The sequence below is a fragment of the Sycon ciliatum genome, chromosome 11, assembly GCF_964019385.1.
Source record: "Sycon ciliatum chromosome 11, ocSycCili1.1, whole genome shotgun sequence".
Lineage (NCBI taxonomy): Eukaryota > Metazoa > Porifera > Calcarea > Leucosolenida > Sycettidae > Sycon > Sycon ciliatum.
Window position 1 is genome coordinate 24179704 of NC_088653.1, and position 23072 is coordinate 24202775.

The window sequence follows — 23072 nt, forward strand, 5'->3', positions numbered from 1 at the left end:
CTATGGTCAGGCCCAGGTTGACAAAATCTGTTGATGCCACCTGCACAGTACACAATCATGTGGGAATCAGAGAACACACCAATACACACACATTTACACACGAACACACATATACACACAGACACACACAAACACACACATGTGGCTCCCTCTTGCTACACGTAACCCCCTGTTCCAGAGGCAGGTTCGCATTGAAGGAGATCTTTGTTTCTTACAATGTTTCATATGGTCGCACAATCGTACATCGCGATCACCCCACAGTAAGGATGGAAAATGGATAGCAAAACATATGCTGCATTTCGAAATAATTCTTCCACTTGGCCTTAAAACAATCTGAGAGTACAGTAAAAACTGTCTAAGGTGACCACTCGGATAAGGCGACCACCTGCCCAAGAATACCACTGCAGCCAGGACCAAGGGATGCTATTTCCAGTCAAATGACCCTGGATAAGGGCGCGTTCAGACTACCGTGAATCCCGTCAAACCGTGAATGCCGATAAACCGTGATGGACATTCACACTTCCGATAACAAACTAACGTTACCGTGAAGTTTTGCAGCTCTCACCGCGGCACTGACAAGGGATTTTCCCTTTTTCCCGGCGCGCATGCAGCCTGAGCACTTTTTTATTGCTGGAAAAGTTTTACTGCCGCAGCACCTGCGGCAGTAAAAATTTTCCGCCGGTAACGTGCCAGTAACGTCACATGACCAAATCACCTTGGAAACTTTCCCATTCCGTCACTTTTTATCGGTAGTCTGAACGCGCGCGCCCTAAGGAGACCACCTGGTAACAGAGACCACATTTTGCAAGTCCCTTGAGCGGTCGTCTTAGACAGGTTTCACTGTATTAGTGAGGCAGACTAACAAGCACAGCAGCTCACTCACCTCAAACACGGCCTGTGAGAACTTGTGTCGGTCTTGGAAGATTTCCTGCAGGTGCGAGAAATAGCATAAGCATACTAAAGCATGAGTCAATAGTATTATCCTGCTTATCATCGTTAGTGTTGGACAAAACGGATAACTTGTAAACTTATGGTCCTCTTTTTTTCAATTTTAATACTAGTAGTAGTACAGTCGACCTACCATTATAGCGATAACCTCTATAATGAGATTACCCTTATAACGATAACCTCTATAACGAGATTACCCTTATAACGATATTTTTCTGCCAAACCAAATCACTCCATTGACTTGTGTATACAATGCCTTACCTCTATAACAATATTCCTATAACGATATTACCCCTATAAGGATATAAAATGGGCTGACCAATCGACATTTTCCATTTTATAACAATAGCTAGCAGGCAATACATGTATGTAGAGCCCACTATCCAGGCAGGGCAAGCTTCACTTGATAAGTTGCTGGGACATGATGAAATGCAATGGGGGCAGCAGTGGGCAGTGGGCACCTTACTGTGTCCATGTACATGATGTGCATGTACGTTCGTTTTTTTATGCTATGGAGAGTGTAAAAAATGAATAAAACCCATGTATTATGACGTATGTGTATGAAGTGAACCAGTTACCCCTATAACAATATTACCCTTATAACAATATTTCTTGGTCGGACGCAAATATCGTTATAAGGGTAGGTCGTCTGTAGTATTCTTTTATTTATAGTGGAGAAAACCAAAACAGGCAGATGCCTAATAACAATGGACCCATTGTGTAGGGTGGAGGAGGGGGGAGACACTGTGTAGGGTGGAGGAGGGGGATCCTTGGCTCTCCATCCAAGTTGAAATAAAAAATAATAAAATTTAAAAAATTTGGTTCCTCACCTCAACGGTGAGCGTTCCCAGCATGGCTCGCTGATGGCCTTCGAGCGTCTCCTTGGCAATGGTGACGATGTCGCGCTGATTTTTGCCGAGGAACTGCGTGATGGCCGTGTTCATCATGTCCTTGTTATTGGAGGGAATCTTCACCTGCAGGCACGGCCACAACACACGTACGCATCGAAGATGGCCGTCAGCTTTTTGCGAGGCACGTTGCCCCACTTTGGGCAGGTACATATACATGGACGACCCATTCTAGTACATCTAGTTCATTAATGAGTATGACCGTACAAAGTTTATGCAGAGCTGGTATTACAGTGTGTACTGTTGTAGTGGACTTGCCCAGCAAAACCTAACGGTGGGAAATTGATACATACGTATGTGTGTGTGTGTGTGTGTGTGTGTGTGTGTGTGTGTGTGTGTGTATGTGTGTGTGTGTGTGTGTGTGTGTGTGTGTGTGTGTGTGTGTGTGTGTGTGCGTGTGTGTGTACCAACGGTGATAATATTGACATGCGGAAGAACAATGGCGTGCGGCAGTGAGACTAACCTGTGCGACTCCGCTGACTGACACGGCCACTCCTAGCTTGGTGTACACCTTGTGTGTCTCCACATTGATTGTCATGATGTTTAGATTCAACCTGCACGTAGATACACACACACACACACACACACACACACACATACACATACACACACACACACACACACACACGGGCATTGATACATACAAAACATAACGTTACACACGTATACACACACACACATACACACACACACACACACACACACACACACACACGGGCATTGATGCATACAAAACATAACGTTACACACGTATACACACACACACACATACACACACATGGACACACACATTAACATACTGCTTGCGTTACGGGGAGTTCTGGGCAACAGAGTGAAAGGATACGGTGAGAGATCAAAGGTAGTCAGGAAGTCCCTGCTGAAACAGGTGTGTTGGCTACGCCAAGACATTAGTCAAGTCAGAGGGACTGCGACCGAGAGATAAGAGACTTTATCGCCTTCTTAGTATTTGACCCCACTAATTTCCCTGATACCTAAGCGGTCAAATATATCGCGTATTTGACTGCTTAGTCAAATACGCGATATATTTGACTACTTATATTTGACTCCTTAGAACTTCTTGGACTTAGAAATTTTCTCTCCAACTTAGAAAAAGAAATTTTTGAAGAAAGCAGAAATACACAAGATGGGATTAGAACCCACAACCTTGTGAATCTCAGTCACTCTTCCTTACCACCCAGCCACTGTGCTACCGATGGTGAACCTAGTTTAAACAATGATCTTGACTTTCAATGCAGTACAATGCGGTATAGGCTATAGTATAATACTAGAATTACAAGGATATGTCGTATATGAAGAGAAACTATTGCGTGGAGAACACGATAAATAGATTATAGACCTCATAGTTGGTCTATACAGGATATATAGACCTCGTAAAAGACCTCGGGGGACCTCGGTCTTTTACTCGGTCTATATATCCTGTATAGACCTCCTAACCGGTCTATAATCTATACGTATTGACAGCGAACGTGAAAACTGGATGATGGTGGCTGAAATATGTGTAAGTGAGCTGGGGCTCCGCAAGGCACAGTAATCGTGGCGAGCACGAGACACCAAGAAAGCAGGACACTTCAAGCAGAACAGAGAGCTCTCCTTTTGAATGGCATACACACACACACACACACACACACACATACGTGTGCGCGCACACGCACGCACACACACTGACACCCACCCACACACACACACCCACACACACACACACACACACACACACACACACACACACACACACACACACACACACACACACACACACACTGACACCCACCCACACACACACGGACACACTGACACACACACACACTGACACATATGCACTGCCCCCCCCCCCCCCCCCCACACACACACTGACACACACACACACACGGACACACTGACACACATACACACTGACACATATGCACTGCCCCCCCCCCCACACACACACACTGACACACACACACACACACACACACACACACACACACACACACACACGCGCACACACTGACACACACACACACATGATAGCATCGTCAGTACTAGCGTAGCGGACAGCAGCACACTGCGTACCTCTGAACACGATGCACACACTCGCAGTACACTGCCCGACCACCATTGATTTTGATGGTTGGTGGCGAGCGGCAACAGCCTGGGTTAGAGAGCAAAACCAGACATACAACATACAGTGGGGTCACACAGGGCAGTGGCAAGTGGTACCACCAGGGGGTAGGCACCGGCGGATTCTGCTTGAAAAGGTGGCAGATTCTGCTCGAAAAGCAGTGAAATTGGCAGAACCATACAAACCTTATGGCGGGCAATTCCTCGAATTCTACTCCATTTCTTTATCCATATACGAAACATGCATGAAACTTACCAGAAAAAGCACCGAATTCTGCCAACTTTTCTGCTGGCATCATCCGCCGGTGCCTACCGGGGGGGGGGGGGGGGGGGGGGAGGAGGAGTACACCGTATTTCCCCAAGTATAAGCCGCAGGTTGAACACTCAAAATTCACCCAAAAAAAGGGACGTGCGGCTTATACTCCGTTGATCAAATTAACGGCGATAACTAGGATCGGTGTCTGTAGTTCGTGTCAACTTTGCGTATAACGACACTCGGCGGGGCATCAGAAAAGTGTCGTTATATTCGCGAGGTGTCCTTATACCCAAAGTCTCATTATATGTATTGCAGTTAGATGGGACTTTGCTCTGGGCATGGAAAATCTGTCGTTCTTCGCGAATTGTCGTTATATCCGCAGTCGTTATAAGCCAAGTTAGTTGACTGTACATCACCAAGAGTGTGGAGCTCCTAACTTGAGCTAGGGATCTCAGCGCGTGAACTGCGCAGCCAGTCTGCGCAGGTGAGATTTTCGATCCCAAACGCGTCCAGTGCAGAAATCGTGGAAAAGAACATTTTTTTTCGAAATAAATCAAGTTGAAGAAGACAGTAGAAACGGCTGAATATTGCGTCCAGGAAAGCACGTTCTACGGCCATTTCCAAGCTACCTATCTCCCAGACACTCTCTCAGAGAAACTATGGAGGGTCAAAGAGCACAATCTTTCACTCTTGGACGCAGCGTGAACACCTCTTCTACTGAGCGCGATGTCTTCTCTCTGAGTGATAATGGCGGCGATGTTCGCGATTGCTGATGCACTGAAAATCGAAGTTAGGACAATCTAACCGGAGAAACGTCTGAATTTTTGACTGAATCCTCTCTGAAGTGGGTTCTTGCCGCATGGAAAATTATAGGAAAATCGACCGGGGCAATAGAGAGGTTCCGCATAACGTAATTACGTTAGTAAAAAACGTAGTCGATCTACGGAAAGTCTTACGTAAACTGCATGCGGATCTGGGTTCCGCCATACGGAGTTTTCAAATCACGTAGCTGCCCTTGGCAACTCCGACCGCGGCAGTGTACGACCAGATCGACCGGGGGAGAGAGTCATAAATTTGTACCCCAATCCACTTACGGACCAGCTACGTTATCAGAGCCCTATCTACGTACTCTCCGTAGACAACTTTCCGTAAGTGGAGTGCAAACTCGCGAATTCACGGGTTTTTCCCGCCCACTAACGTAAAGTTGCTCAACTTTACGTAGTGCGGAACCTCTCTAATATCGCCTTGGCCACGCTGTCTTTCAGCGGGAATTACAAAGTATGTTCGAACGACGATGAAGATGACGATTCCGCTAGTGTCCACCGCGTACCGCGGGCCCTAGTGTCGAAAATCCACCGTCGCCATTTTTCTGCTGTGTCCCCGAGCTGCACTCAAAACTCGATGACGCAATGTATGCGCAAACACCCTGCGCACTGCACGCGCTGAGATCCCTACTTGAGCTGAGATGGGTTCACTCAGGGCTGAATTCTTATTGAGTAATTCTTTGGCAGAGGTATGATCAAGTGCATACGCTTTGACTCAATGTTTGCGTATGTTCTGTTCCTAGTACTCAAGGGAGAAGGGAGAAGGGAGATTCCACCCCCTTCCAACTCCTATGATTATGGCCCCTCGCTAGTAGTCTAATTCGGAATCTTGCATTCTGGAAAACACATGCCGATCAGCAGGACTGCGTGGCCTTCACCGCATCATGGGTCAAGCCCGCACATGCCACTGAGTCTGTCAACTACAACAGGGATGAATTTATTGTCATATTTTTGCATAGCAGTTTCTGCTATACAAAATCACAATTGTGTAGCAGTCTTTGATTTTAATTAGCATTTTTCTTTGAAGGTTGGGTGTTTACCATATTGTCCTTCTTGAGAGTGATGCCTGAAAGCCCATTTGCAAAAAAAACGACTGAATCATACATGTACACGCAGATTGATATTGTCTGCACCACATACACTGCACTGTATGCATGTTACTTGATAGCACAGGCTAGGCATGGATAGTCTGTATGTATCGCAGTTTTTTGCGAGTCACGGTGACTTTTGAATAGCAGATGATCGATTTTGCATCGCAAACTGCGATGCGATACAGGATAAATTCATCCCTGTACAATGTATACTCGCATGTTGCACGTGCTGGTCGAACACTGGGGACGAAAGACGGGTGAATGTAAAGAAAGAAAGACTTTGAGAAGAGAGAGAGAGAGAGAGAGAGAGAGAGAGAGAGAGAGAGAGAGAGAGAGAGAGAGAGAGAGAGAGAGAGAGAGAGAGAGAGAGAGAGAGAGAGAGCGTCAGAGTTAGAGTTAGAGAGAGATCAAGGGCTCCCGACGGCATACACGACACAAATAGTTACGATAATATAGTCAACTAAAAACCATAAATTTTGGCGTGCTTGCAGCCCCGTGAAGGATACAATCAAGTAAACAACTTGTGCATAGTAAAGGTAGGTCGAGAGATTCTTTCCAAAGGCCATTCGATTTACATTCCTCTCCGACGGTCTTCTATCTACCTTGTGAACATGATCAGCGAGCACTAGCAGCTATTTCAGCCAGTTTTGACTTGCACTGCTGCCAGGGCAAGGACATACGGCGGAACACACTCAGCAGAAAGCCATTCAAGTGGTGCTCGCTGCTCTCTGCATGCTGCATGTGCCTTACCTGAAACGACGAGAACTTCATTGGGTCCCGATGTGGCGACTCCCATCCTTGCGAATGTCTCTATTCAGTATTCGCGGCGCGGCACAGCAAGCGACGACCAAACACGCTGCCCTTCCAACTCACAAGCCTCCCGAAAGGCAAGACAAGTCCTTGTTCAGTGGAGCGCAATAGCCAAGGCTTTGGTGGCGGGTTTTGTTTATAGCGAGCAAACAGCCTGCCTGGATATCTAGACCTCCTCACTGGATCTCAGGCTCAACTTCAAATTCCAAAGCCACTGGAAAAGCACGAGACAAACCCAAACTCTCAAGGCCAAGCTCTTTTTTCACATTTTTTCAGGAGATCCGGTGTGCATACATGTGACTGTGCAGTGACTCGTACTCCCGCAGCCCCGGTAGATCTACGCGGTACTTGGCGGTAGTGTAGTCTTGATGCGATTGATAACAGCTGCGCTCTGATCTGGATGCAGTCTGCAGTGCAAGTAGATCTACGGTCATGACTCATGTTAGTTTTTGTTACTGTTCGTTTTTTTTTGGTGTGCAATGATTATGTCACAATATGTGCATGCATATGCAATGCAGCTGGTTAGGTATGTATACTATCACAGGCAGGGTGCCTCAGGGAGTACAGGTTCCTGCACGAGTACGAGGGCAGTACCGCGGAATCCAGCCCGCGCCGCGATAGCGGCAAGGGCTGGATAACAGCGGTGCTGGCCGAGTATGAGTGACTATATATGACTCTATGAGTAGGCACTTCAGTCACGTGACACGACCTGTCAAAAAGTGCTAACGCTGAATCGCGTACATGCGTGGCACCACGGAAAGGGGCATGCATAGATCGATCTGTAGCTGCACGGAAGCTGCGCAGGGCCTTCTCGTGTGGCGCAGCGTGTAGCTGAGGCCCTCAGCTTTCGTTTGAGCCCACATACGTCATGATGCGGCAATTTTTTGAACTCACGTACAGTTCGAGTAAAATCGGCAAGGATTTTTCGGGCATTTCACTTGATTGCACGCATTTGCCATGTAGCTCATCGTCTTCAGCGCCGTATTTCCTTTCGGAATCAGTTGTCCTCGTTTGTCCAACACTTTGCGCATTGCTGCGCAAGAAGAAATAATGCGAGGTGTTATTGAAAGCGAGCCGCGACAGGCGTCCTCCCGGCAGTAGTCCTTGTTCGTCGGAGCCCATGCGCATGGCTGCGCAAGAAGAAATATTGCCAGGTGTTATATTGGAGTCGCATCGGAGCAGTCGTCCTCTCCTGCAGGCGACGAGTAGGACAGTATATACTTCAGCGACTGGACCAAGAGAGCTGACATCAAAACGGCCTGCTTGGAACAAATCGTCAGCTGATCAGCAGGTGGCTTCCAGCGACCAAGAAAAGCATTGACGGTGATATTATACCAAGAATCCAGCACACACTCTATGCACAAAATCTCTCATGCTGGAGTTGCTGAAGTTTCAGTAGTCCCAAACATTTGCAAACGATGTTCTACATGTAATAGTTTGTCATTTCTTTCCGTCAAATACGCGGTAAAATTCTAGTTTGCTCAGTCTTCGGCTCATTGTTCCTCCGTATTCGTCACCACGTCAGTACTGTACATGTAGCAACAATGTGTTCTGGCACTGAATTATTGTAGTTACTTTATCTTACCTCGAAGTCTCATCTTATGCTTTTCCAAAGGCTTCTCTGCACTGTTTTCATGCTGTTGCGATGGAGTTGCTATGGAGTTGCCATGGTGACCACACCCGATATCTTCGTCTGAGCTGCCGGACGGATGAAAAATGCGAAGTTTTTCCAAACCATGCTGTTTCTGCATTCATCTGGTTATTTTGACCTGCTTCCAGCGAGCCTGGTATTTTGCCACTATAGACACTGAAGCAAGTCCTACCAATTTCTGATATGCTGCTGGTGCCGTCGAAATACTGAAATTGCCGTTATTCAATTCTCCGACTTTGGATGGCTATATCTCTGTGCCAAGTTATTCTTTTTGCTTCAAATTTTCTGTGGAGTCTTCCTAAACCTATCTGAATCGGATACAAGAAAGAAATACGAGTATTTCTGGTTTTGAAAAAACCGCCTGAAGTGCCTACTATGAGTGACTGGAACGTGTTTCCCGTGTGCACCCAAGCCAAATAAAGAGATTAGGGCTCAAACGGTCACGGTTTTACCCCTGACGGTTAAAGGGGAAGTCCGGTGAAAAATTTAAATTTCACAGTCCGTAGAGTTCGGGGCGCTGAGTCGAATGGTCTTTGTCCGAGGAGGCTGCGGCTTATGGTTCGTCAGATACGCCCAATCGAACATGTGCGAATTTGAGCGCGCATCACCCAGATCCAGGTGATGACGTCACAGCGTGCAGCCAGGTCGCCACACCATCTAGTTGTGTACAAAAATGGCCATATTCGGAGCGCGTTCGATTGGGGAACCGTTTATCGCAGCTTCTTCGGACCAAGACCATTCGATTCAGTGTTACAAACACTACGTACCCTGTGATTTGCAGCTCGGTAAACCTGGAGGTTATACCGTATTTCAGCCGTTTCCGAGTTGGACTTTTCCGTTAGCCCATGGTCTACATGGTCTATGCGCTCTGCGCTGCGTGCATGCAGTGCGTGCAGTGTGTTATCTAGCTGTAGTGCAGTCAACAAACTCATGTCACAACTCAACTGCACAAGACTCAGAAAACTAGTCAACACACGGACTTGTCATGTACTACACTCGTATCAGTCGTATTGTACAGTCATGTAGTCAGAGAACGTGCGTTTCTCCTTGCCGGTGCCGGTGGTTGTGCTTTGAGAAAGAAAATTTTAGTTTTCCGCACCCGCGGCGCCTCATTATTTTATGCTACAGCGATGAGTGCACAACCGTGACAAGTGACAAAACAGCGAACAGCTCTCGGACCTAGAACTTTCAGATTCCATAGCGTTGCGAGCGAAGAGTCGTGCCCGTGGTTCAAAGAGCCTGCACTGTTCTCCAATTGAGTAGTCCGAAATATTCCAAGTTTGCACCAAAACATCACCATGTGGCAGGCTACTGGAGTCTAAGCGAATCTAATCGGTATGGAACAACATTTAGAGCACTCGCATCACTCTTCTCCATTTTGGCGACCCTGCTCTCCAGCGATCTGATAATTACATCAGCCTCGTCTGCAATAGCTGCTGCTTCTTCATCAGTCGGAAACTCAGTAGCGCTCACTCTTGACCGGCCCGCGCGGCCATTTCTTCAGCTGACTACCGAGGTTCTCAGCCCCAGACCGAACTCATGAAGGTCAGCCATGGCTGCATCCTCACTCTCACAAGGAGTTACAAAGACATGTCATGCCTTCGGGGTCGCTTGCACCACCTAATATCAGTCGCCAAATCATTTGAAATAGCACTGACACTATTGCTTTCACGCACTCCTTTTGACCTAGCTGCACGCTATGACGTTGCAGAGGGTGTGGCGCGGCCGCATGACGTCATGGCGCAGCCCCCGAAACTCAGTTTTTCAAACGGAAATATCTCGAGAACGCTTTGTCGGAGACACGTGGGACCAACACCATTCGACTCAGCGGCCGAAACTCTACCGACCCTGAAATTTAAATTTTTCACCGGACTTCCCCTTTAACTGCTAAGCTAACGGTCGGTTAACCGGTTATAACCAGCCACGGCAATCCTGCGGACTCTTTTTTAACCGTATATTTGACTATACTCATTCAAAAAATGTACCCTATTCAGTACAACGCACACGTGTGCATTCTCTTGCATGCTCATTCATACATACTCTCACACCAAGAGACCAGATATGACCGAGTTGACAGCCCAGAAATTGCGTACGCGCGCGACAGCCCACGAAAGTGCACACTTTGCAACGACCTGATACTTGAAAAATTGACTGAAAAGTTACTGCGTAACCGTTATCTTTATCGGTTAACCGTTAATTCTTCGTAACCGGTCTGCAACCGGTTAATCGGACTAATCGTTTGAGCCCTAAAAGAGATACATGACAGACACACCTGCATTGTGTTTTGTGATTGTTTTCTGGTACAGTTTTTCTAGCAGTCCATAGACCATAGGGCTTTTTTTCTCGCGGTGCCATTGACATTGCCGACTGGGCATCGGGCATTCTGGCTGTTCTGTTCCTACGGATTTTTCCCACGTCTTGATCGGAAACCTCGGCAAATTGCGCGGATCCTGCAGGTTGCTGAGCATTGCGCGCTTTGGTTGAGGCTCATCCGGCTCGTCCAAGATCTCCTTCGCGAGCGACTCCGCAATAAAAGTTTCAGTCTCTTCCTCAACTTTTCGGAGGAGCTCATTCAGACGCCAATATCGTTCAACAAAGGGGCTTCTTTTCTCCCAGTTCCAGATCAAATGTTGGAGCGCCATGATGACAGTTGTGGTTGCAAACAGTCGCTCTTCTGCTTTAGTTATTTTATTAGTAACCAATGAAAGACCTTGAAGTAGAGAGTCAGCCCAGTGGCTACTGCCCTACGCGACGGGCAGTGGAATCCGTTTCTGCCCGTCGTCAAGTGACGACGGGCAGTGGAATCCGTTCCTGCCCGTCGTCACTTGACGACGGGCAGTGGAATCCGTTCCTGCCCGTCGTCACTTGACGACGGGCAGTGGAATCCGTTCCTGCCCGTCGTCACTTGACGACGGGCAGTGGATCCAGTTCCATCACCTTTGTCCTTGAGCAGGCAGGACCGCGCTTTCCAGCCCGCGCTGTTTGATCTGTCATTGGTCAACTCCAAGGCGACAATCACGTGACATACGGGAAGTCAGGGTTGCGAGTTACAACACCCTGGTATGTATGCATTCAGTGCATGCAGGTACATGTATGACGCTGTATTCATCACTGACATCAGCTTACAAGTCCTCTTCTTTCCTCAATCAGTCAATGTTCAGTTGTTCACCCTCCAGTCGGCTGCTACTTGCACCGAGAGGCGCACCAGAGCGCAATCATTCTCTTCACTTTCTTTGCCCGCTGCTACCACTAGATATGGCATGTTCTCTATTTCTTTCCTTGGCGCTGATAGGTGGAATTCTCTGCCTGTCTCGTGTCGTCAGGTTGAGCATCTATCCGTTTTTGTTTCGCTCTGTATAAGAGCACTTAGGGTTCCCTGTAACAAGACGGCAACGTCTGTAGGGCCTTCCCTATCAAAATAATAAATTCTACTACTACTACTACTACTACTGTACTATGACATGCAGACAGTGCAGGTATGTACATGTATGTATGCAGTCCAGGTATGATTGTATGCATGTCACTGAGTGCAGGTATGTATGCGTGTAGTGCACTTCTTTGTACAGTGCTGGCAACTGAAATCCGACCCCCTAGCGTCTCGTACGAATCGCTAACGCTGCTAGCGCACCGCTAGGTGGTCGGATTTCTTTGGAGATGCCAGCACTGTAATACTTTGAAGTATACAGACTGCATACATACAGACTGCATACATACAGACTGCATACATGTACATACAGCTAAACTAGACTGTCAGTGCACGTATGCCGACGCGACGACAAAAAAAAAAAACCCCAGACCGGACATAGACGACTGGCAGAAGAGACAGCCCGACGGCCACACAACTAACTACAATACAAGTAACATGAGTAAAAGGCAGTGTGCACTAGTACCGGTAGTAGTACACGTAGTAGTGGGCACTGGCAGCATGGGGAATAAGCAGGTGGAGGATCGCAGGCATTGACCATCACATCAGCCATCAGGCATCACCACTCGCCAAAACCCTCCAAACCGTGGCAAACGTAATAATATGCTTCCAAGGAGCAGTCGTGCCAGAAGTAGAGGCACTCATTGACTCAAGCTTCTTGGCGTCACTTTCAACAGGCAGCTGGCATTCCGCAGCCATGATCCGATAGCTTGCAGTGCGGGGAGCCCAGCGGCTCGGCTTCCTCCGTAACGGCTGTGCTAGACCCAAACAAAGCACCGGGCAATCGTGTACCGTGGCTTTGTCCGCTCTGTGTTAGAGTATGGCATGCTGGTGTGGAAGAATACGGCCTCCACCACATTGGCCCGCCTCACTGCCATCCAGCGCCGTGCGCTACACGGATCACACCTCCCGAGCCTGGACATTCGACGTACCATAGCAGGGCTCTGCTTCCTGTACAGGCTACACGTTGTGGAGGGTCCGGACATGCTGAAAGCCATTCTGCCACCATCAGCAACCGCACCGCAATGCCGCATGTCTACTCGTGAAACAACCAGATCTGTAGCACATCATCCTTCACAACTCGCCAGTATCCTTCCTGCATGCTCACTCCGCTCATTTCCCCACTCCCTCATCGCAACATGGAATCAGCTCGCACCTACCCTTCTGCAGTCTCCCCCTTCTCGCAGAGGTACTAGTATGCACACCTTCAAGAAGAATGGCAACGACCACTTGCGGCGCAACAAGTGGGAGTGTGGCACAGACAGGTTATGATCTCTCCATCGCAGCCAACACACCAGCCTAATAATTATACTGACGTCACTCTAACTCCCTTCTGCCCCTCTCTGATCCCCTTCGCTCAACCAGTCATCGTTATGCAATTATCAGTTCTCTCCATCTTAAAATATTTCCACAGTGCACTGCTTTGCGTTATGTCCCATCTCCAATTCTCTCCATTATCGTTTTCGAAGGTGCTTTTCTATTGTATGCACATTTTCATTTCTCCTTCGTATCGGCGCACATGAGTCACATGAATCCCAGACCCTTGGTCGGAGGAGCTACTTCTGCCCCGCCCCCACTTCCATCCAATATGCCACCGCCCCTGCTGTGCAGCATCTGATGATATGTAAAGTTCGGGAGCCGAAATCTGTGCTATGGCTTTTTCGACAGAGGCATCGTGCCTCTGGCACTTGTGTGTGACTTCAGAGAGAGGACTCAAAACTTCGCACAGAGGAAGTTAGTTGATGGATTTGAGAACTTGGCCGTTCCGAAGCTGGACAGTGTACACTAACGTTGGTGAGAGCTAGAGGAGGTTTGTTCTCTCATCGATCCCTTTTTGGTTTGGGTGATTTGAACTAGTGGTGAAACGAATAATTATACCGAATATTCGAATGTTCGTTCGGTTTGTCACATTCGAACGAATATTTCTCGCTAACCGGGTATGCAGAGTTTAGCAGGCGACTTCAAACTTCCGTAACTTCGCGAATACTTGACCGAACCGCTTCATCGAAAGTTCCATCGGCATTAGAAAACTCTCAGCTGTCGTCTCGAACCAACCCGGACGCGATCCGAGGTTCTGGAATGGAGTTATGGCGGCCCGGGGAGTCGAAAGAAAAATCACGTCTTGAGCTGTTTTTTGAGCGTGTAGAATGCACTTCAGCTGGGGATTTTGTGAAAATTGACCTAGAAATGATGGAGAAATATGTGCCTTCGTTTGTCATGCCTAATAAAAGTGACAATATCCAATAAAATGACTGAGAGGAGGGTGTGTGATGTCATCCGTGTTAACGAAAGAATATTCGTTGTTGTTGTTGTTGATTTTTATTTTGCTTCGCAAGGCCAAACGGGCAATGGTGCCCAATTCTATGGAAGCGAATTTCAAAAGGGAGAGAGCTACGGGGAGAGAGAGAGAGAGAGAGAGAGAGAGAGAGAGAGAGAGAGAGAGAGAGAGAGAGGGGAGGGAGGGAGATGATAAGCAATTTTGCAGCGTCAACAGAGCGATTTTGCAGTGTCAATAGAGCGATTTTGAAGCGTCAACAGAGGGAACACAAAGAGTTCATAAGCGCACAAGCACGCAGAGAAGAGTAAATGACGTGGTGTGTGGACGGGAAAAGTCAGACAGAGCATTCATTGCAAGGTGTAGGGGATGGAGGCAAGCTTAAATTGCTGGGCAGCCTTGATCTCCCTTACACTCCTTGGGAGAGCGTTCCAGGCCAAGGCTGCCTGAAAGGCCAGGCGAGATCTGCCGGCTTCTGACTGTGCCGAGGGGACAGTGAGGCCCCTGGAAACCTGGTGCCGGGTGGTGCTGCCAGCTGATGGTGAGAATAGGTCCTGGAGGACACTGCTGGCTTTCCCATTGACACAGCGCCACACCAGGACGAGCCGCTTCTGGGCGTAGCACTCGTTCGTTCGTTCGTTAAAGCCAAAGAACATTCGGCTGCTGGGTTTTGATATTATTTATTTATTATTATTATTATTATTATTATTATTATTATTATTATTATTATTATTATTATTATTATTATTTCACCGTCCAGTGGCAGAAGCCAATGCAAAGGAGGGGGCGTTAGCCAGCCATGGCAAGAGAAGAAGAAAAAAAGAAAGAATGAAGGAAAGAAGATGATAATGGGAAGAAAATAATGCATCATATTCGTTTCACCACTAGTGATTTCACAGCCTCGCGGGACTCTGCCAGCCGATGATGGTTGTAGTCAGGAGCAGTGTTTTCAACACAGTGCGCCTCCGCCTTGTTGTTGTTGTTGTTGTTGTTTATTTTACTTCGCAGATTCTAACGGGCAAGTTGCCCAATAACAAGAAAGCGAAGGCAAAGAAAATACTACTAATAAAAGAAATAACCGGGGGCAGCAGAAAATGAATAATAGCTTTAAGAACTCAGATGGTGAGCCAAGGAACAAATTTCCATGTTATCGCTAATAATCGCTTTTAAAAGTAAAAAGAAAAGAGCGGGTGGTACAGCAGACTTCCTATTCTGAATTCCCTGAACGAAGCAGAGACATTAGCTGGGTACATGTCACTATTTCACAGTAGCAAGAGAGCTACCTCGGTCGACATCAGTGTGACTCGCAAGAGATAGATTGGAAGCTGTGTCGCAACTCTGAGTTTCACGTATTACTACGATCATCAGGCAACTGATGGCTCCAAAACGGGCAGCCAGAATATTAGGGAGAGCAAGGTGAGAAGTCACGAGGGGAGTCATAGCGAACGAGTCAAGTGTAGGCGAGACGCTGCTAAGTCGTTAGACTTAGAGCTATGCAGCAGCAGCAGCAGTTCCGGTGTGAATAAAATAGAATAGAATACTGTAAAAGCCATTACGTGTAGCAAAGGTAACGATTCTCACTTATTCTCAACGCTCAATAGGACAGTATATGTATCGATTTCTGTATAACGATTTCTATTTTAACGACCGATTTCTCCTCGTTAACTCGTTAGAGTTAGCACTTCGTTGTATATATGGCATTTACAGTACTAGGAGAGCTGGGGAAATGCCAAATCCGCACTTCGAACCTGGGTATCATGTATTCGAATTTGACAACATGTTTATTATAATTACAAGGTGAGGACGCACAGTACAATACTCCGGACTACAACCACAACCCGGTTGGCAGAGTCCCGGTCTTACGACCATTTGAACCGTATGGGGAAGAAAACCCCGGGTTCGGACTCTGACTTGGTATCACTTTCCACCGGATCTGATGCAGTCTCAGCAGCCTGCAGTCTCAGCAGCCCTTGCCATAGCCTCTGTAACACTCACAGTCAGTCGGTGTAGCTCAATGAACGGCCCTGTCACCATGACAGGCGAAGACAAGTTTTAAATCTTCTGTTTTGCCTGTCATGGTGAAAAAGCAGTAATGCCGGTAATGGTTTCTTCATCCGGCCGGCCTGCACACCAGCATACTGCACTGCATCATAATAATTATGCATACTGCATGTGGAAGCCAGCGTGTGTGGGGCATTGACATGAAGAAAAAAGTGACATGGCCATTGCCATTGGGAATGCATACTACTCGTAACGGTACCTAAAAGTCTTTACTCCCGAACCAACCAGTTACCTTGCGCTCTACTCGTACTACCCCGGTCCGATGTATTGTTGACACCAGCTATAGGGAGTACTGGATATACCTGTGTTTAGTACTCCCAGCCTCAGCTCCTGGTTGAAAGCGGCGACGAACGTAGCCATTCGTAGGCATTACGTATGGTCTCCAGCTGACACCACGTCCACCACGCACACAGCCAGCACTTCACCGCTAAGCTGTTCCTATAATCGCGTAACCGCAGTCCATAGTAATAGTAATACTATACTAGTAGTAGTAGTATGGAAGGATACACGTACGCTGCACCGCACAGTGCCAGATGTACATGGACATGGACATGGACATAGCTGCTATTGCCGTATTGGCTCTTCTCCCAGTGCATGCGGTGACAGTAACGCTGATTAGCGAAGCGACACACTCTTCCCACCGTGGCCATACTTTTTTTATTATAGTGTGTACACCTGGCGCACGCGTAGAATGCATGCCGGTGATCATTCACACCGTTTTTGCCTCGAGCTTTTAAAAGTCGAAGTCAGCACCCCACTACTGATTTAGTACATTGTATTGCCTATTACTAGTATTAGTATTGGCACTAGCTGAACCCTGTCTAGCCGAATCGTGGGCGGGTCGTAACATCACCAGCCGGCCTAGCAGCACACAGTCTAGGGGCGCTAGGCCACTCCAGTCTCCAGTTCAGACCTGATGAGATCATACTTCATGTCCAGCTAGCAGGACCCGACCTAACTCTTTGCCTGCTGTAGTGCTGAGTGGTCCTGGCACAACACCATGCACAAGTCAATACGTACATGACATGTTGTACTATGTAGCCTGTATTGTAGGTATGGTGGTGCCTGGCACTGGTGGTGGTGTCCGTCGACACGGTCCAGATCTACAACATTCGCTTTAGGAGCAGACGCAAGGAGTTTGCGAAAAGAACACCACTTGACTCTGAGGAGAGCGAAGTCAAATGAGCTCGCATCCCTGGTCGACCCGTAGAACACACTCTAGTGTGCAAGCGGGACCTCCACTGGGCGCACCTTGGCCTTGGGCTGCTGGATGAGGCTGAGTCCGCTTCTGGATGCGAGACGGACGACCGCAGAGGCCTTGGTGCCAGTCTGTTTGTCTGCCGCTTGAAAGCGTTAGCGATGGCTTCGGATCTGCTCCTAGCGGCCGAACCAGGAGCAGAGTGCGATGGTGGTAATGGGCGTAAAGACAGTCTGAACGTGACGACGGAGCGATGTGCCGTTCCGCCAGGACTGGCACGCCGGCAAAGCGCCACTGCCGGATTGCTGCCACTTGTGCCATTGCTGGTCACGTGGTTCGGGCTCAGTACAGCGTTGCTGGAGCGAGCGTCCGCCCAAGGTAAGTCAATTACAACTGCTAAACTAACGTTAACTTACCCATTCACTGGTTTAAGGGAAAGGTGCTTCTAACCGCCCAGAAAACCGAGCTTCTTCCTCACCGCCCAGAAAACCCAGCTTCTTCCTCAAAGCGCAGAAAACCCAGGTTCTCCCTCAAAGCCCAGAAAACCCAGGTTCTGGGCATCTCCGCTGGAAGTCTAAATAAAGCCAAACAACAACAAAAACAACAACACGGCGGAGCAGACTGGAGCATGCAGTTACATGTCCATGTCGTGGCACTCCTCTGGTTCAAACCAGCACAGCCAAATACCTTGGTATTTATCTGGACGAGCGCTTGAGCTGGACAGGTCAAGTGGCTGCTGTAGTAAAGAAGGTGTCCTACAAACTCCGAGTCTTGCGAGACATCAGAGCAGACATTACCCGTGCGCAGTCCTTCCTTTACTATACAGCTCTTATCCTACCTGACCTACTCTACGCCTTGAACGCCTACTTCGCCTGCCTTTCAGCAAGCCTCAAAAAGATCCTAATCAGACTGGATAAGCCGTGTGGAAAAGCTGCGTGGAAAGCCGTGTGTGAATGTGGGGGCTAACAACTAGCAGCTAGATTCTCAAAGCCAACACTACAACTGAACCGGCTTTATTCTGTACACACTCCCCGAGGAAGCCCTAAGACCGATAACATCTGATACAGTCAGACTTCGCTTATCCGGTCCTCTTTTTTTTACCGGATCCATCGCCATCCGGAAGAAAATCGTTGGTTACCGATTTACAGCATGAGGCATGCATGCATACAGTATTGTGTGTTCGATTTTCCGATTCCCTCGCCTATCCGGATATTTTTGTGGAAACAGATGTGTTCGGTTATGCGAGGTCTGACTGTAATGACTATTGCAACTGGAAGTGGAAGACCTTAGTGGTGGTGGTGGTGGTGGTGGTGGTGGTGGTGGTGGCGGCGGCGGCGGCGGCGGCGGCGGCGGCGGCGGCGGCGGCGGCGGCGGCGGCGGCGGCGGCGGCGGCGGTGGCGGTGGCGGTGGTGGTGGTGGTGGTGGTGGTGGTGATAGTTCTAGGAGGGTGTCGTCTCCGTGCATTGTGTTTTCAAGTTGGTTCCCGATGCCTGTGAAGGTATACGTTGCTTGCGAGTGTCTCCACAGTTGACCGGAGTGATGCTAGCGAGAGATTGGGCTAAACTAAACTTGTTTGTTTGTCTTATTTTGAATTTGCAGAACCAAACGAGCAGAGATGCTCACTAACAAGACAGGGAATCATCGAATCATGGAGGGGAAGTGAAAGGAAGGGGTGGTGAGAGGAGGATAAAAGAAAGGAGGAGAAGGATGAGTCTGTGAGAAGGAGCAACAATTTCATCTGTAGATAATTGTGCGAACGCCGAATGGGTAACAGGACTAAGCAGCAGCTACGCTTTGTTCACGCCTTTTGAAGTTTTGGCACCTAAGCGCATGAAGTGAACCAATCAAGACAATTTTCCTCATGGTGCAGCGCCTACAGGTCATGGTCTTGGTGTGACTGCGAGTCCTCGACTACTATGGCCCGCGGTAGGTCACAGAGACCTCGACCCTTGGAACTAACTTTCCGAGGGCTTGGAGCGTGTCGACATCGCCCAATATCAGGCGAAATGTCACTGCTACAGTGCTAGCCTCACTGCTACTGTGCTAGCCTCACTGCTACTGTGCTAGCTAGATCATGCACCACCAGCTCATACACTCCCAGGCAGCAGTTCAGTTTCCTACAATTAGTGTTTTCCAGTCTGGCCTAAAACAATCTCCTCTCTGCCACTTGTGTGATGGTCTTGTGGGCATGTCTCAACCGTGGCCCAGGATTCCCCGTATCCGGACCAGTAGATCTACTGTTCACAGTTCGTTTGCGAGGGAGGTGTTTCACCCTAGATCTACGTAGACTACTGTAGATCTACTCAGTAGATCTACTCCGTCGACTTGCGTTGTGGACATGGTCGAAGGGTCACCAGGTCACAGCGTGACCTGGTGACCCGCCGCTGATCCAGGATCGCCCGATGCCAAGACTTCCGCTGCGTCAGGCATGCGCCACAGTCGGCTGCATGCACATAGTCATTTCCCGAAAGCAGCGAAAAAAAGCAAAACGTTTCGTATACTATAGATCTGCAATGACCTCATGTACTACACTACAGACTGTACAGTAGTAGTTCATTCCACTTTTCAGTCGATCCTGAACTGAACTCTGAAGACCACGAAGGCTGTCGACATGTCGTAGCCTTTTGTAGTAAAGCAACAGTAAGTTTTACTCGACACTTTACCGTTTCCGATGCGTGGCGGAAATGTCTTCCGAACGCACCTATCTGGCCAGCACGGTAGCATTTTGTCGATGGAACCAGTTACTTGACCGTGTAGTGTTCGTAAAAAAATGTTTTGTACATGTTTACAAGTGTACCGGTACCGGTAGGTCCTCCAACGACGTTGAAATGGCCGGTAGAAAGCCGCTGCTGTCGAGTTCTATAAGCCATAGGGGCGCTAGGCGTTGCTAGAGCCACTCGTAGATCTACTCCAAGCTTGCTGCCCTGGCCTGGGGACTCCTGAGCCGCATCCGACACACAGTATGCGGGCCTCCGCAAGGCGCAAGGCGACATGATTGTACTCCGGCGAGGTGCTGCGTGCAGACTACTTCGAAGTACGCAGTATCCGTGTGTCACTAAGGAAAACTGCACGGTGCATCATTTTTGGTGCTGTGCGCCACAGACCAAGTACAGGCGTCTCCGACGCACGGCGTAAGTATTAGTTTGAAACTGATGATGATTGATGTGCGCGTTTCGCTAGTATGAACTAGTCAGTCTTTGGACGGAATCACTTATATGATAAGACATAAAAAATACACTCAGTCTTTGAGGTCTTCTCTCACAATAAATTGAATAATAACACGCGCATGCAAATGTCTGCTGTGAGCACGCGACAATGGCCTCTATTTATTGGTACAGTATTACACTCATACCGCGCTTATCCGGGCGGTCCGGGACCTGGGCACTGCCCGTAACTTCGAAATGTCCGTAACTCTGAATCACATACATTTTTGGGGGGGGGGGGAAATGCCTGAATATGGCATATGACATCACTATTTCCACGAAAAGTGACAAAAGAGTAGTAACATTTCCCGGCTAAAACTCGCCCAAAAGGTGGCCGGTAGACCGAAGTGGCGTAACTTCGGGGTCTGGATATCACAGGTTTCAGTGCACATGCAGAACTCACTTTTGCCTCCTGCCCACTCACACTGGTCCCTGTTTCCGCTCCACTCTACTACATTCCATGATCACCACGTGGAACTCCCTGCCTACCGAGATTAGGATATCTGAAACCTGTGGTGTATTTAGCCGACACGTTAAGTCCCATTTCCACAGTTATAGATTTCATCCTCGAGGTTTTCTCACTTCCTGATTACCCCCCCCCCCTTCTTTACCAGAACCCTTTTCGTTTGCTTCTACTCAGACCTCTTAATTAAACCTCTTCACATTAATCCTTTTTTATCTTAATAATTTCTTCCTTTCAAAAATTGCCCCTATTGTACACGTATTGTACACGTGTATTTATTCTCGGAGACCCCCTTGATTTAGGCTTCGGCCTTTGGGGAATCCCTCAAATAATAACAATAATACTTCGAAGTAATAATAATAATAACCTCTTCCTGTTCGTTTTTCCTTGAATAATTGTATGCATGGAGATAAGAATAAAATAAGCACAAGACGCTGCTGATAGTCGCACAGCGAAACCCACCGAAAACTACGGGATGTAACAAGAAATGTAACAACACCTAAAGAACCCACTTGGCCGGCTCAACGCGTAGGCTTCCAGTGTCTACCCCAGGCGTGGAGTCGGTCAATCGAGAGTTGGAGATCAGCCACAGCGGGGCTAGAATGCTCCCGTGACTGGAGGATGCTATGGAGAGTGGAGTCATCGGCGTATACACCCATCTTGGTTCCACCCGAGAGACATGTGCTGGCATTGTTTACACACACAAGAAATAAGGTAGGCCCCAGGATGCTGCTGCCTTGGGGTGCACCAGAAGAGATCTCAAATGGCGATGACCTCTGGCCATTCAGGACTACACACAGTGATCGGTGGTGTTGCAGGTAGTAGTGCAGCCAGCCGAGAAGAGGCCACAGATGCCTAGCGCTGCAGCCTTGTGAGCTAAGCCAGCGTGGGACACCTTGTCGAAGGCTCCAGCTATGCGTACTGCAATGGCATGTGCACAGCCGCCCATACCAACTGCTTGTGCCCAGTTATGGTGGAGTACGGTGAGCAGATCTGCCGTGCCGAGACCACGGCGAAACCCAATCTGCCGTGCCGAGATCACGACGAAACCCAATCTGCCGTGCCGAGACCACGACGAAACCCAATCTGCCGTGCCGAGACCACGACGAAATCCAATCTGCTGTGCCGAGATCACAACGAAACCCAATCTGCCGTGCCGAGACCACGGCGAAACCCAATCTGCCGTGCCGAGACCACGGCGAAATCCAATCTGCCGTGTCGAGACCACGGCGAAACCCAATCTGCCGTGCCGAGACCACGGCGAAATCCAATCTGCCGTGTCGAGACCACGGCGAAACCCAATCTGCCGTGTCGAGACCACGGCGAAACCCAATCTGCCGTGCCGAGACTACGGCGAAATCTAATCTGCCGTGTCGAGACCACGGCGAAACCCAATCTGCCATGTGGAGACCACGGCGAAACCCAATCTGCCGTGCCGAGACTACGGCGAAATCCAATCTGCCGTGCCGAGGCTACTGCGAAACCCAATCTGCCAAGTCGAGACCACGGCGAAACCCAATCTGCCGTGCTGAGACCACGGCGAAATCCAATCTGCCGAGTCGGGAGCCTGCGCAACTGGTGTTTCTCCAGGAAAAAGTTGACAAGCTGATGGTTGACAATGCGCTCTGTTATTTTCCAGATGGCAGACAGCAGTGACACTGGTCGGTAATGCGAAGGCTTTGAACGGCTAGACTTTTTATGGACGGGTATGACGTGGGCCAGTTTCCACTGTGGTTGTACGCCCTGATGAAAGCTCGTAGACAAGAGCGTGGCGAGTGGTGAAGCAAGCTGTCAGGTACATTGTTTTAGAACTCGGCACGGCACATCGTCTGGACCAGT

At 48.6% G+C, this 23072-nt stretch overlaps 2 protein-coding genes across 2 annotated transcripts in view; one reads left to right on the forward strand and one right to left on the reverse strand.

Moving 5' to 3' along the window:
• The window catches only part of LOC135827623 (flotillin-1-like), a 14482-nt gene extending 7256 nt beyond the window's left edge, over positions 1–7226 (reverse strand). The window contains exons 1-6 of the mRNA XM_065340089.1: positions 6899–7226; positions 3930–4008; positions 2320–2410; positions 1779–1922; positions 884–928; positions 1–40 (exon numbers count right to left, since the gene is read on the reverse strand). The exon at positions 1–40 is cut by the window's left edge and continues 35 nt beyond it. Of these exons, the coding sequence (XP_065196161.1) occupies positions 1–40; positions 884–928; positions 1779–1922; positions 2320–2410; positions 3930–4008; positions 6899–6944 (445 nt within the window). The 5' untranslated portion in view covers positions 6945–7226. The remainder of the gene's footprint in view (positions 41–883; positions 929–1778; positions 1923–2319; positions 2411–3929; positions 4009–6898) is intronic.
• A 10246-nt stretch (positions 7227–17472) lies between these two features.
• Positions 17473–23072, forward strand: part of LOC135827208 (uncharacterized) — a 76710-nt gene continuing 71110 nt past the window's right edge. Inside the window, exon 1 of the mRNA XM_065339737.1 lies at positions 17473–17945. Within this exon, the coding sequence (XP_065195809.1) occupies positions 17729–17945 (217 nt within the window). The 5' untranslated portion in view covers positions 17473–17728. The remainder of the gene's footprint in view (positions 17946–23072) is intronic.